This window comes from Balaenoptera ricei, chromosome 8 (genome assembly GCF_028023285.1).
Source record: "Balaenoptera ricei isolate mBalRic1 chromosome 8, mBalRic1.hap2, whole genome shotgun sequence".
In the NCBI taxonomy this organism is placed as follows: domain Eukaryota; kingdom Metazoa; phylum Chordata; class Mammalia; order Artiodactyla; family Balaenopteridae; genus Balaenoptera; species Balaenoptera ricei.
Genome location: NC_082646.1, coordinates 83,394,636 through 83,409,233, shown reverse-complemented (window position 1 = coordinate 83,409,233; position 14,598 = coordinate 83,394,636). Strand labels below are relative to the sequence as shown.

Here is a 14,598-nt window from a genome sequence, read left to right as displayed (position 1 = left end):
CAAAATGAAACATGCATCAGTTTAATCCATTCTACTGAAAAGTATTTTTGTAGTTTGTTAACGAACTTAGCAGAGAGATTTAACCTATAAAAAAAATTCTCAAAGACTTATTGCTTTAACTGAATATTATGTTGGGTATTTGCAATATGTTATTCAGAGTGGTTTTTTTCTTTGTTTTTTGCATTTGAAGAAATGCATCACTGTTCTATTGTACTGGATAGAGTCTTGAAAACAAAGTAATTTGCCTAAAACAAAGATTTTAAAAGGAATTTTATAAATGGCTTTTATCTGGAATTCAGCAGACTTGTATTGAGTACCTGCTTTGTGTCAAGTCACTTGCAAGGCGGGAAGGATACATAGCCTCCACTTTGGTGGAGCTCACCGTTAGAAATACAGTATGATACATGCTAGAGTAAAAGGACGTAAGCATACACTGAGGGCTCAAATGAGAGAGTAGCCACTTCGGCCTAAGACAGTTAGGGAAGGCACAGGAAAGTGACTTTGTGCTGAATATTTAGTGCAGGTAGAAGTTTTCCAGCTGGATTAAGTAGAGGAACTCTCCAGGACAAAGGCAATGGACTCAAAAAGGAGCAGCACATGCGGAGAACTTCAGATAATCTAGTATGCCAAAGCACAGCAAGGAAGAAATAGTCTGGAGAGATATCCAGGAATCTTCCCTTAGAGTCACTAGTAATATTTCTAGGTGAAGAATTTGAACTTTCTCATATGGGACTGTGGAACAATTAAGAAGATTTAACATATTCATATTTCGTTTTCTTAAAAACAACTGTACAAATTCTAAGGGATTTGTTAAAGAAGATTGAGACTAATGGGTAGGGAGACTGATAATTGATTAAAATTTGTGATTGTTGTTGAAGAAAGGGAGCATGTGGGGGGCGGTTGGGTGGGTGAAGGTACCATTCATCAATAGAGAATATAGGAATAAGAGTAGACTTGTGCTGAAATTGCCAGGATTTAAAAATAAGACTATAAATTAATTTGGATCTGTTGGATTTAAAGTTACTGTTCAGGATATCCAGATGGAAGTATTCACTAGACAGTAGATACAGTAATGTTATATGTCATAACAAAGAGCTTTGATCCCTTTTCATAAAAACTCAGTACTTGCATATGGTGCCACTGGAGCTGGGAAGACCCACACAATGCTAGGATCAGCTGCTGAACCTGGAGTGATGTATCAAACAATGTTAGACCTTTACAAATCCATGGATGAGATTAAAGAAGAGAAAATATGTAGTACCGCAGTTTCTTATCTGGAGGTAAGTTGGCAATATCATTCTTTAGATTAATCAATAGTATTGAGAAATCTTTTTCTAAGAAGTTCCATGGTCCATTCAAATTATTCTATCATGCAGAAATTTTCTTATGAATATATAAAATCATTACAATTCCTAGTCTTAGGTATTTGTTATGGATCTTACTCTTTTTCTGTTAAGCATTTTATTTTGCCATAACTTCTGACTTATACAGAAGTAGCAAGATTAGTACAAAGAACTTCCAGATACCCTTCATCCAGATTCCCAATATGTTAACATTTTACTACCTTTGCTTTCTCTCTGTGTGTATGTATTTTTTTTTAACTGTTTAAGTTACAAACTTGTAAAAACAGGAAATTTCTTAAATAACCACTAAATAGTAATCAATATCAGGAAATTAACAATGATACACCTTTATGTAATCTATAGACCTTAATGAGATTTTGCTAATTGTTCTAATAATGCCCTTTATTGAAAAGAAAATCTAAGATCGCAGATTGCATTCATTTGCAATTCATCTGTTTAGTCCCCTTAATCTGGATTTTTTTTTTTTTTTCTCTGTATTTTATGTTGCTGTTGTAAAACTTTTAGTTTGGATTTGTCATGATTACATTCAGGTTATGCCGTGGCAGGAACACCACAAAAGTGATGATGAGTTCTTCTTATATAACATGTCAAGAGTCTTATGTAATTAGTTAGTCCCATTACTGGCTATGTTAACTGATCAGTTTCATTATGCCGGTGTCTGCAAAGTTTTTCCACTGTAAAGGTACTACTTTACACTTTATAATTAATAAGTAACTTGTAGGGAAACAATGTAAATATCCTCTGACCCCTCAAACTTTAATTTGTTAGTTTTAGCATCCACTGATGATTCATGCCTGAATCAATTACTATCATGATGACAGATGATACTGGTTTTTAAATTCCATCATTTCTTCTACATTTATTCATTGGCTTTCTACTATAAGAAAGAGCTTTCCCTTTCCTCTACTGTATCAGTGTAGACTTTTGGATTCTTAACATTATTCAGTAGATTATAATCCCTTTCTCTAAGCAATTTTTGTATGCTCAAATTGTGCCAGATTTGGCTAGGTGAGGCTCCTTAATGCTTGTCTCTTGTGTTTTTTTGACATACCCCGTCATTCTTTGAGACCTCCTAACCTCTTAATAGCTGACATTCAACAAATCATAACTAAGTTACTGGCACTCTAACTTTGTGTTCAGGTAGTGTTTTAGAAACCAGTGCAGAAACATAAATCCCTGATTTTACTGCCTATTTATTTGTGATGTCAGAGAGTGAATTTCTAGTTTTTACTGCTCTTGTTGACATGTTATTGTTTGGTTTCTACTGAGAGAGTGTCTTCACATTTCAAAAATTGATCAAGATTATGCTGCTAAAAATTTTCTTGTCAGTCTATAGAACTTGGTGGTAAAAGAGAAGTAAAACTCATTTTCTATGGTTATGTATTGAAAAGAATTGTTCTGAACTTAATCAGGAAGAGAGCATGGCAGGATTCATTACTTCTTCCTTAGATCCTTTTATAACTGGGAGAATTTTGAAGTTTAATTATTTTTATAATGTTTTTAATTGTTTTTCCTTTTTTTTAATCTGCTTTCATTTTATTAATGGTAAGGCAATATCTAATCTAACGGTTTTCCACTCAGGCTGTACACCAAAATTGGCTATGGGGCTTTTTAAAAATAGACATGCTTAGGCCTCACCCCCTGGACATTTTAATTTAATGGGTCTGGATTGTGGCTGAGGCATCTATGTATTTTAAAAGCTCCCGGGTGATTTTGATGCATAGACCGGCTTGAGAGTAATTGTCTAATTATATATTTTGTATGATTGAAGTGGATAAGGGGAATCATTTAAAGAGTGACTGTTGCTTATCAGAAGAATAATTACCCAAAAATAATTACCAAAATATTATCTCTTCATATTATCATTTTACTACTTCTAAGAATTTATTACATTTAAAAATGGTTATCATTCATTGTAGAAAATTATACCAGCAATGAATTATCGCTCTGAGCTATTTATTAGAACATGGATATAACTTACACAAAATAATTCTTAAAGACAATTTTATATCTGTTTTTTTAATCTTATCATATATGTGTAATTTTCATTTTGTTGGCACGTAGAAAACGTATCTTTAGTAAATTCATAAAATCAAGTCAATTGTACTATTACTGTACGTTATTTACAGAAATTACTAAAAAAAAAAATTTCCAGAGACTTAAAACACAGATGTGTATTCAGTGCCATGCAGTAGAGTGAGGATATCAGCCTCTGATCCCTGCTCTGATATGAGTGCTGCGTCTTCTTGTTCTCATGCTATCCTAGTACCTTTGTGACTGTGAACTTGGACAAATCACTTAAACTCTTAGGGCCTCAGTTTCCTCATCATTCAAATTGGGGGGGGGTCCCATTATGGAATTATCATTATGTGTTAAACTTAATGTAATTGAAGGATAAATGAAATAGATATCATTTATCTTTGAGTATGGGTTTTCTTTAACTTTTAAACTCTAAAATTTAAAAAGTTTGGATTACTTGGACATCATGAAACAATAAATATCTTCTCCAGTAAGAACCATGGTACTTCCATATAACTTACATTTCAGATTCACTAGAGTTTCCTAAGACCGTGTGTCCGTATATTATCAGGAAATAGGAAAAGACAATTCCAGCTATCCTATTTCTGTTTCACTGTAGTCATCAAATTGGGAATTATGGGAGGAGGGTATAATGACTCCACCTTTAAATTTTAAGTTCAAGTGCTGGTAATCAAACTCTTCCATTTTCTCAGATGTTAGGAAAGTAATAGCAATGTGTGATAGAAGGGTTGAGATGAATGGAAATGAGCCGCTGCTTCTCTAATATAACCTTAAATCAGCAATGTGTGCATATTTGTGTGATGCTATCGCTACTGTTTCGTCATCAATGCTAAAGGAGTTCTTTTTATTTTAAGGTATATAATGAACAGATTCGTGACCTCTTAGTAAATTCAGGGCCACTTGCTGTCCGGGAAGATGCCCAAAAAGGGGTGGTTGTTCAGGGACTAACCTTACATCAGGTATGTTTATAAACTTCTTTTTGGCTTGTTCAAATAGCAAGTATGGTTATTTAGCCATTTACTTATTTTAAAATAATCAGGGTATATCTATAGTCTTGTTTTGTTTTCCTTTGAAATAATCAAATAGGCTTTTCTTTTAAAAATCTACTTGAACATTTAATATAGTGTATTATTCTGCTTAATATATTTATATTTTATCTCCTCAGAGAGATTAGATTTTATCTTTTCTTTTTCATATAGCACCAAAGTACTAAGCAAATGATACATAGTCAATATTTAATGGGATTTTAATTTATGGAAAATATTTTCTTACTTTTTATTTTACCTTTAAAAGTCTTCTTGCTTGTTGATGGTTTATTAAAAATTTTAAAGATCAATGGTTAATTTGTGTATTTTTCTTCTACTTCAACTTCTTTAGCCCAAATCCTCAGAGGAAATTTTACAGTTATTGGATAATGGAAACAAAAACAGGACACAGCATCCCACTGATATGAATGCTACATCTTCTCGTTCTCATGCTGTTTTCCAGGTAACAGGTCACTAGACTACAGCTCTTAAAATTGAATTTAAAATAAATGAAGCCAAATTTATGAACGGTAATTTTCACACATATGAAAATATCTCTTCATCTGTGGACTTCTCTACTTCTCAGTGCTTCCTTTACTTTGCAGCTTTGAGAAGATTCTATCAAGAATATTTAGAATTGAGATGATGTAAGTTAGACGTAAATTTTTACCTGTGTGAAAATATGATAGTAAAGTGGTAGTATTAGAGGTTTTCTTTCCTTTTCTTTAAATGGCGAAAATATTTAATCTTTACAAAAGATAGTCTTATATTCAGAGCAGACTTTCTCTTTATAGATCTAGATTTACAGAACCAATAAATTGGGGAGATACTGATTCACTTTTCAAAAGATTTCACCATAGTGACCATGTAAGTAGTTGCATTCCTTAAGGAGGTGTGTGATTCAGTTGATACAGTGCTTTTTAAGAATACCATTCTAGAAAAACCTAAAGCATAGGTTAGTAGTTATTATTTGTAGTTTCTAGTTCTGTTAAAATTCAAATGCTTATACAGCTTTATTCTGGATTATGCTTTGTGGAACTCATCTAATAGAAAGAAATTGTTGTAGTTGAAAGAATTCAAATCAAAGGACACCAAGTCATTCGGAAAGTCTCTAGTCCACAAAATTTTATTAATCTTTTCTCTTCTTACCAATGACTCTTCATTTATCAGTAATCTTGAGAGAAATCTTTATCGGGGACACTGAGATTTCCCCAAAATGTCTTAGACCCTGCTTTTAAGGTTACCAGAATTCAAGTGGCAGTTGTTTTGACCTTCTATCAAGCCAGGAGTTATTTGCCCTCTAGTGCACATATAGGAAGTCTTTTCGTTTTCAAATCTTTCTCAACTTTGGTAATTACTTCTGGTACTCTTGGATATCAGCCAGTCAAGCTATACCTTGTTCAGTATGTCTTTAAAATAAAAATAATTGATTTCATGCTCTTTTAAAAATAAAGTGTATTTCTCTTTTAATTTTGTTAAATCTAATCCTCATTTTCCCTATTCTCCTGTAATTTCAAAAAGATTTATTTGAGACAACAAGATAAAACAGCAAGTATCAATCAAAATGTCCGAATTGCCAAGATGTCACTCATTGACCTGGCAGGGTCTGAAAGAGCCAGCTCTACCAGTGCTAAAGGGACCCGGTTTATAGAAGGCACAAATATTAATCGATCACTTTTAGCTCTTGGGAATGTTATCAATGCCTTAGCAGATACAAAGGTAGGTACTATATGTTTATTTAAGTATTCTGAAATACTGAAATATGTATATTTCCCAGAAAGATATTATTTAATATAATTGTCTTAAAGATCTATTATAAATCAAATTTCAAGAATGTAACAATAAGGTTTACATAAAGAGTAAAGACCTCAGAGAACCTAATATATCAAATAAAACTATGGGGTTTTTTTTGTTTGTTTGTTTTTTATAAATTTATTTTTTATTTATTTATTTTTGGCTGCGTTGGGTCTTTGCTGTGCATGGGCTTTCTCTAATTGTAGCAAGCGGGGGCTACTCTTCGTTGCGGTGCACAGGCTTCTCACTGCAGTGGCTTCTCTTGTTGTGGAGCACGTGCTCTAGGCGTGTGGGCTTCAGTAGTTGTGGCACACAGGCTCAGTAGTTGTGGCTCGCGGGCTCAGTAGTTGTGGCTCGTCGCCGCTAGAGCTCAAGCTCAGTAGTTGTGGCACACGGGCTTAGTTGCTCTGCGGCATGTGGGATCTTCCCAGACCAGGGATAGAACCCATGTCCCCTGCATTGGCAGGCAGATTCTTAACCACTGTGCCACCAGGAAAGTCCCTGTTTGTTTTGTTTTTTAACTTCTAGCTTTATAATCAGAATTGTTGAATGAAAAGTATTGAATATCAGATTGATAGTTAATATTTTATTATACCTTCTCATCATTTATTTTGAATTTGATTTTTTTAAATGACCATTTAATGATCACTATACAATAAGCATGATAATTGAATTGGCATGAAAACAAAAAACACATTTTAGAAAAACTAAACTCTGGTCTGGTTAGTATTTTATATATATATACTATAAAATTGGTTTAAATATTAAAGAGAGTTGATTTTTCCTAAGGAGGAAGAGGAGTTAAAATGTAATTAAATTACCTAATAGGATAATGTTTGCTAGATGCTTCTGGGGCATTAAAAAATAGTTTACATCTACTGTATGCCAGAAGTGCTTACAGGAACACAGCATATTTGATAACTTCTGTATTTGTAAAAATGACTTCCTTTTTTCAAAGTTAAAATATGATAATTTAAGTTCAAACCAGGCTCAGAAGCTTTAGGAAAATTACTGTTAAACTGTTCAAAATGTTGCAATTTGATAAAGTATGAAGTACATTAAAATGATTTGGGAGGTCTTTTTTAAAAGGGCAAGTTTCTGAAATCACATGAATATTACAGAAGCAAAATATATTTTGTATTCTAAGTTAAAATCTCAAAACATATAAGCAGATAGCATGGTATAGAGACTAATTTCCTAAACTTCAGCCATTCATAGTATTTTTTCCATATACTGACTAAATTTTTAGTAATTGACTCCTGTTGAGTCATTTATTAGTCAGTGTTTAATGCATGTCTTGTACATGCAAAATCAATTCAAGTAGCACCAGCTGTGCACATTCCACACTGTTTGGGAAAGACTGCTATGGTGGAAAGCATAGTACTACTGGGAGTTGGGAGACTAGGGCCTGTTTCTAACTCTGTGGATTACCAGCCATGTGACCTGAGGCAAGTCATGTCACTTTTTGCTTAGCTTCATTTTTCTCTTCTGTAATATGAAAGATTTACACTGGATAGCATAAGGTTGTTTTTAGCTTAACATTACACTGCTCTGTTTCTATATGGAAGTGGTAGTGTTTGGAAAATTTTTTACTTTAAAATCAGAACTGTATCTTTTAAGTAAAAGAAAACCTAGAAAAATTAAGTTCTCTTAGAACTGTGGTTGTGCTTTCAGATAAATATCTGTAAGATTATAATTATAATTTATTTTGTATTCATGTTAGATGGTAATTTAAAGAGAGAAGTAGCTCTATGCCATACAGAATTCTTACTATGCCTCTAGTATATTTCTCTAGGGCATATATTACTTTTGTATTTTAATTTCTTTTTAAAAAATGGAGTTTTTTTTAATAACCATTTTGTTTTTTAATAGTTTTAGATACAGGAAAGTTGGTAAGATAATACAGGAAGATTTTATTAAATATACCCCACACTCAGTTTCCTCTGTTGTTAACATCTCACATTAATACGGTACACTTATCACAACTAATGAAACAATACTGATATTTTATGATTAACTAAAGTTCATACTTAATCAGATAGAGATATAATCTTTTAATGAGAAATTTGTTTTATATATTCACTGAATAGCTCCATAAGACTCATTATCATCATTTCGGTCACTAATTATATCATAAGTCTGGGCAAAGTTGAGCAGTGCTTAAATTCTTATAGTGAAATGGTAGCAGGTTTACATTTGAATGTGGAAAATGACATAAGAATTCTTTTTTTGTTCTTTCAGAGAAAGAATCAGCATATTCCTTACAGAAATAGTAAGCTCACTCGCTTGTTAAAGGATTCTCTTGGAGGAAACTGTCAAACTATAATGATAGCTGCTGTTAGTCCTTCCTCTGTGTTCTACGATGACACCTATAACACTCTTAAGTATGCTAACCGTGCAAAGGACATTAAATCTTCTGTAAGTGTGTTTACTCTGCCTTTGTCGTAAGAGTACTGGGTGCATTTTTTTCTTTTTTATACTTCTAGCAAAAGATGAATTAGAGATGTACTTCTACTAATGAGTTAGGAATCAGGGCTAGAAATGTCTTTACTAATCTGGTTAATTGAGCATTCACTGGGACAATTAAATCATTAAGCATCTTCATTACATATATAATAAATACTAATATTTAGTCTTTTGGGGAGCTAGGATGTTTTAGTGACTTTCTTTCTAACCTTTTTCACATCATGGTACGTGATATTTTGATGGCATCCTGGAGTAATTGGTCAAGGCTTTTAACACATTTGTTGCAGGCAAGGCTGATGCTCTTCTGTAAACCAGCACCAGCACTTTCTACCTGAAAACCTTGGACATGTTTGCTAATCTCTCCAAGCCTTAGTTACTTCATCTGTAAAGTAGATATAATATCTGCCTCAGTTTATAAAGTAAATAGCTCTTTTAAAACAATTTATTGTCACATTCATGATATTGATGTAACCAATCTGTGTAGCTAGAGCAATATAATAATAATTGGTTAGGTTGGTATTTTTGCCAATAATTTGGGGTAATTTTTTAAAATGTAAGTCAAACATGATGTATGTGTAAAATCTCAGGGTTGGAATAGACCTAGAGTTCCAACCCAGGATCTCAGGGTTGGAATAGACCTAGAGTTCAGCTGGTATGATGGCTTTTTTTTTGGGCTTACCCCTCTGCTACTCCCATTGAATGAAGATAAGTGGGTTATTATCTTCCTTAGAGAAATATTTATATATTGTTTATATAATAAATTGGGAAACGTTTGTACTGTATTGGGTATACAAAGTTTTTTCACACAAGTTTTTCATGCAGTGCTTATACCAACTCATTGAGGAAGACATTTTTAGCTCTACTTTACAGTTGAGGAATCACATGGTCAGAGTTTTAAGTTAAGTGAAAAGTGGGCAGGGCCTCAAAATCAAGTATTTGGATTACATGTTTAATGTTCTTTCCACTATTCCATAGCTGCCAAGGGGCTCATACTTTTATAAAAAGGATAAAATATATTAAGAACTCATTAAAAACTACTTGAACTTACAAATGGGTGGAAATTTAAATTATCTCTTTTTATCTTAAAAGTCAAAGGACCAGAAAAAGAAAGTGGGCAATTTTTATGTGAATGACTGTTTTGCAAGTTCTTTAAAGTACCTTTTCTCAGATAGTAAGGGACTTTCTTTTATAAATTCAGTATTAATGTGCTCAACATATCCTCTTGTCATAGATTTTTAAACATGAACATAATTGATTATGATTGTCAAATGATCATAATTGTCGCAAATTCTGGATTCATGGAACTGAATTAATGAGGCTATAATGCAATTTTGTTCACGTATATAACTGTGATTTTTATCTCTATATATACGCAATCATAATTTCTGTTTTTTAACAGTTGAAGAGCAATGTTCTTAACCTCGACAATCATATAACTCAGTATGTAAAGATCTGTAATGAACAGAAGGAAGAGGTATGTCTCCTCTTTACATTGTTGCTAATCTCCCTCAATTCCTCATTTATGGGATTCTGCAATCTTTACTGTCTAAAACTTTGATTTGCTTTTCTATTATAATTGAAATCTTGATTGTTCAGTTATTTTTCACAGCTGAAATTTTTCTGTGGCCATGTATAATGGAGACAAATAATTTGTTTTGTATTTTAACTACTGTTTCTCTCTACTAGATTTTAATGTTAAAAGAAAAACTAAAGGCCTATGAAGAACAGAAAGCCTTTACTGATGAAAATAACAAAGTAATGATTTCAAACCCTCAGGAAAAAGAAATTGAAAGGTAAAATTGACATTAAGATCTCAGTTTGAGGATTTTGTGAAATTTAGTCAGCTATTTAAAGTTTAAAATTTAGTCAGATATTTTGTTATCACCATCATTTGTTGTATCTCTTTATATATTCTCAATTGAATTCAGGAAGTCACTGAATTGGTCTTATATTGCACACGTTGGAGGTCAGGTAATGTTAATTGTGATTATACAAATAATGAGAACCAGGTCTTAGGTATAAGATGGAGAAAGTAAAGCCAATTATGCCACTTATGAAATTGATTTTTAGTAGTTTCCATATTTTTCTTCTGTGGTGTCTTACTCCCTTCTGGCTGCTATAACGAAGTACCACAGACTGGGTAGCGTATAAACAAACAATCAAAAAGTTATTTCTTATAGTTCTGGAAGATGAAAGTCCTAGATGAGAGTGCCAGCATGGTTGGTTGAGGACCTTCTTCTACATTGTAGACTTCTCCTTGCATCCTCACATTGCCAAAAGAGAGGGAGATCTCTCTGGAGGCTCTTTTATAAGGGCACTAATCCCATCCATAGGGTCTCCACCCTCATGACCTGATCACCTCCCAAAGGCTCCGCTTCCCAATACCATCAGCTTGGGTGTTAGGTTTCAACATATAAATTTGGGGGGACACAAACATTCAAGCAATCTCATCTGGCGTTATCATTATTTACATGGTTCATGTAAATCGTACCTACCCTTTCCTGACTTTATATAACTCTAATAATCCACTTAATTGAGTTTAAGCTGTTAATTATTTGAAGGGACATCTCTCAGTGATATAAATTGACACATAAATATGATCTGTTCCCTCTAAGCTTTTAGCAGGTAAATTTTAAAAAAAGAAAGCTGTAATACAGTACTTGCAAGTACTTTTTTCCTAAGCAATTAAGACAATTTCCAAGTTGTCCTGATGGGACAATAGTTCAAAAGCTGTAAATCTTGAGTAGTTCTAAGAAGACAGTAAGGAATTCTTGGATCAAGCAAGTTTGAAAATTATTCCTTACTTAAGGAAACTAAGAGATTCCCAAAGTACAGCAGCATATTAAAAGCTCTAAGAGGCCCTGTAGGAAAGGAATCTGTTCACCTCTTATTAAAATTGAGTAATTATTCTCCAAAGCTAATTTTCTATTATCATTAGTATGAGAAACTAACCACATCTTAAGCCACTGATTATTCATACTGTTTTGGAACTCTTGAGTTTGTAGAAGATGTCTTAGGGTACATAAGGAAGACTAGTTGGCAGTGATTTTCAACCTAGTTTCAAGTACAACACTTTTTAAAAATTGGATTTGTGTATTGACGTTTATATAAAATATCCTTGATTTGAAAAAAATCATTTTTTCTGCCTCAGTTGACCCCAGATGCTAAGATAACTTCTTCTAATAAAATAACACTTTATGTTTGTAGCTGGCTTTGTAGATTTTGATGATTTTTAGGCCCACATTAATTTCATCTTATCACTACAACAACTCTGAAATTTGAAGTGGGGTATTGTTTTCTAACTTACAGATAAGAGCAAGAAATATATATCATCTCTTTCAAGTATTAATCCTTTGCTCCCATGCTATGCTATTTTACAAATACCATAAGAAGTAATTAAACAGTTATTTCTCTCTATCAATGACAATGAGTCCATTTTTCATACAGCATAAAGTAGACCTATGTATTGTTATAGTACAATAGCTCTGTTTATACCAGAGATTTCCTAAAGTGTTTAAATTATTTTCTATTAATCCCCCTAACAACCCAAGATAAAGTTATATTTAATAGTCTTACGATGCTTTTTGTTATATTCTACTAATTTTAGTGTCTTTTAAAAAATAACTTAAGCAAAATGATTCCTCATATTCCTTTAATCTTAACAATGAAAGCTTTTAACTCTGGTATATTATTGTGTTATTATATTTTGTTAGTCAAATGTGGGATTGGTCCTCATGCAACCAGATATCTTGTCGTTGATGCACGTTTCTTGAAAATTAAAGCAGTCACCAACTGCTCAAATTTGGTGTCGTTGCTTGCATAAAATTGCTCAGCGGTGCTTAACCAGATGTAGTTACCAATTAAAACCTTACAAATTGCTAGACTTTTCTGGAGTTGATGTGGCTTTAAGTCATTGACTCTTTCTTTCTGGTAAAATGATTCAAGAAGGAGATGGCCTGAGCTATGAAATAAACACTTATTTGGATATTTTTCGCATTTCAACCTGACTTAACCAACAATAAAAACTTTGAGTTTTAGTTCACTCAACAGGTTAAATAATTTACTTGTGTTTATAAGGCAGGTAATAATAAAATTATATACCCCATAGCCTTTGCATTTTCTCACAAAAGTATCTGTCTCTTTAAATAAATATATGGAATGCCTTTTATCATATTGCTCATACTTCACATAGAATTTTTTTAATGCCATGAATTATCAGTGTCTTTAAAAAATAACATTTTTATGAAGTTTAAACAGATAAAGGGAAGAATATACAGTATTTGCTCTCTATTAAAGCTATTTGGAAAGATAATATTCAAAAAATCAAAAGAAGAAAGTACAGTTGTTCTTTATACAGAGTAATTATAAAACTTCACTTGTGACTATACCAAGAAAATTGTCTAGAGTTTATCATATGTCACCTAAAATTATTGGCAAAGATTTTTGTTTTCTAGCTATTTGAATGTTTTAAATGACTAGAAAATAGTTATTATTAGTCAATCCCTTGGGGCTCTCTGTTTTAAAAATGACAGCTTTTTTTTTAAAAAGAGCTCTCTAGAAACCTTTGATACTAATTCCCTTCCTTCCATCCTAAACTATACACCACCAACTAAAATAAATCTGGACCATAACAGTTTGAAATTGACAAATATTTAACTATGTCCTTGGGTGAAGTGTTCCAGAAAAATTAAGAAATTATCTTTGGGTGTAACCTAAAGATAACTTATCAAATCATTTACTGGCCTTAGCCTTGTTGTAATATAATACAATGAAATTACAATGTCCATACATACTTCCTATGAAATATTTATCAGTTTGACAAAACTGCAGTAAAGTCGATGTATTGTGGTTTATATTCATTCTCAATAGTTTCATTAAGAACTACTGACGTAAATTGTCAGTGTTTTTACCACAGATCCTTACAAATATATCTAAAATTCTGGCCAAAGAAACTTTATTTTTAAGCGCATATACTTTGTTACCATTTTATTTTAAAAGCTTCAAGTTAAGTTTTCTTTGAGGGAAAAATTGTTTGCCTATGTGTGATTGTTTATACTGTTACTGTAGCTCAGACCTGATCTGTGACCAATATTCTGCTGACCCTGGAGAATGCAGGATTGCAGGCTCCTTTTAGGGCTTTCATAGAAGTGATTCAGCTTGAGGTCTTTATGCATTTGCAGGAGATGTGAGTCATACTCCCCAACTTTGATTCCCTATATCTATATTGCCCTTTGGAGGAAGCACAGTGGAGGGGCTTTTCCTAGATTTACCACATTGTAAACTTGGATGTTTTGGGTCCTGGCATTGTCAGCTGACTCTTAGCCAGGCTGTAGGGGGTACCTAACCATATGGTGTGTTTTCACTGTAACAAGTTCTAAAGCTAAAATCTGGCTATCTCACTTTCCCTAGGGCGCCATAGAGGCACCATATGATTATGCCACCCACTGCTTATTTCTTCACAGAGAGCCAACACCAAAAGAACACATAATACTGTGTTGCTTCTGAGGCCTTATGAATTGGGAGAGTACAGGTCCACATTATCATCCTTTTCTTACATACAAAATATCTTATTTTTGGTAAGCTACTGGATTATGCAGACAAAATACAGTGTATGACTAATACCATAGGCCTTAAAATACCTATATCTTTTAATAACATGATCTTTGGAGGAGAGAGAGAGAAACCCAGTGCTGTAAAAATAAAGTTCAGAACCCGTTCCAAACATTTTTGTTATTTGATAGGAAACAGTCACTCAAACCTATTTACTGTTTATCATTGAATCTAATTCTATGAGTGTGGTGTATATTCTCTTGTTCACGCATTTCTTTTTTTTTTTTTTAACATCTTTATTGGAGTATAATTGCTTTACAATGTTGTGTTAGTTTCTGCTGTATAACAAAGTGAATAAA

General features: G+C 32.8%; 1 protein-coding gene across 1 annotated transcript in view; it reads left to right on the top strand.

The window, feature by feature from the left end:
- Positions 1 to 14,598, top strand: part of KIF18A (kinesin family member 18A) — a 79,045-nt gene that overhangs the window by 10,477 nt on the left and 53,970 nt on the right. The window contains exons 3-9 of the mRNA XM_059931294.1: positions 1,123 to 1,280; positions 4,259 to 4,363; positions 4,782 to 4,892; positions 5,951 to 6,148; positions 8,465 to 8,641; positions 10,089 to 10,163; positions 10,376 to 10,482. Coding sequence (XP_059787277.1) covers positions 1,123 to 1,280; positions 4,259 to 4,363; positions 4,782 to 4,892; positions 5,951 to 6,148; positions 8,465 to 8,641; positions 10,089 to 10,163; positions 10,376 to 10,482 — 931 coding nt within the window. The remainder of the gene's footprint in view (positions 1 to 1,122; positions 1,281 to 4,258; positions 4,364 to 4,781; positions 4,893 to 5,950; positions 6,149 to 8,464; positions 8,642 to 10,088; positions 10,164 to 10,375; positions 10,483 to 14,598) is intronic.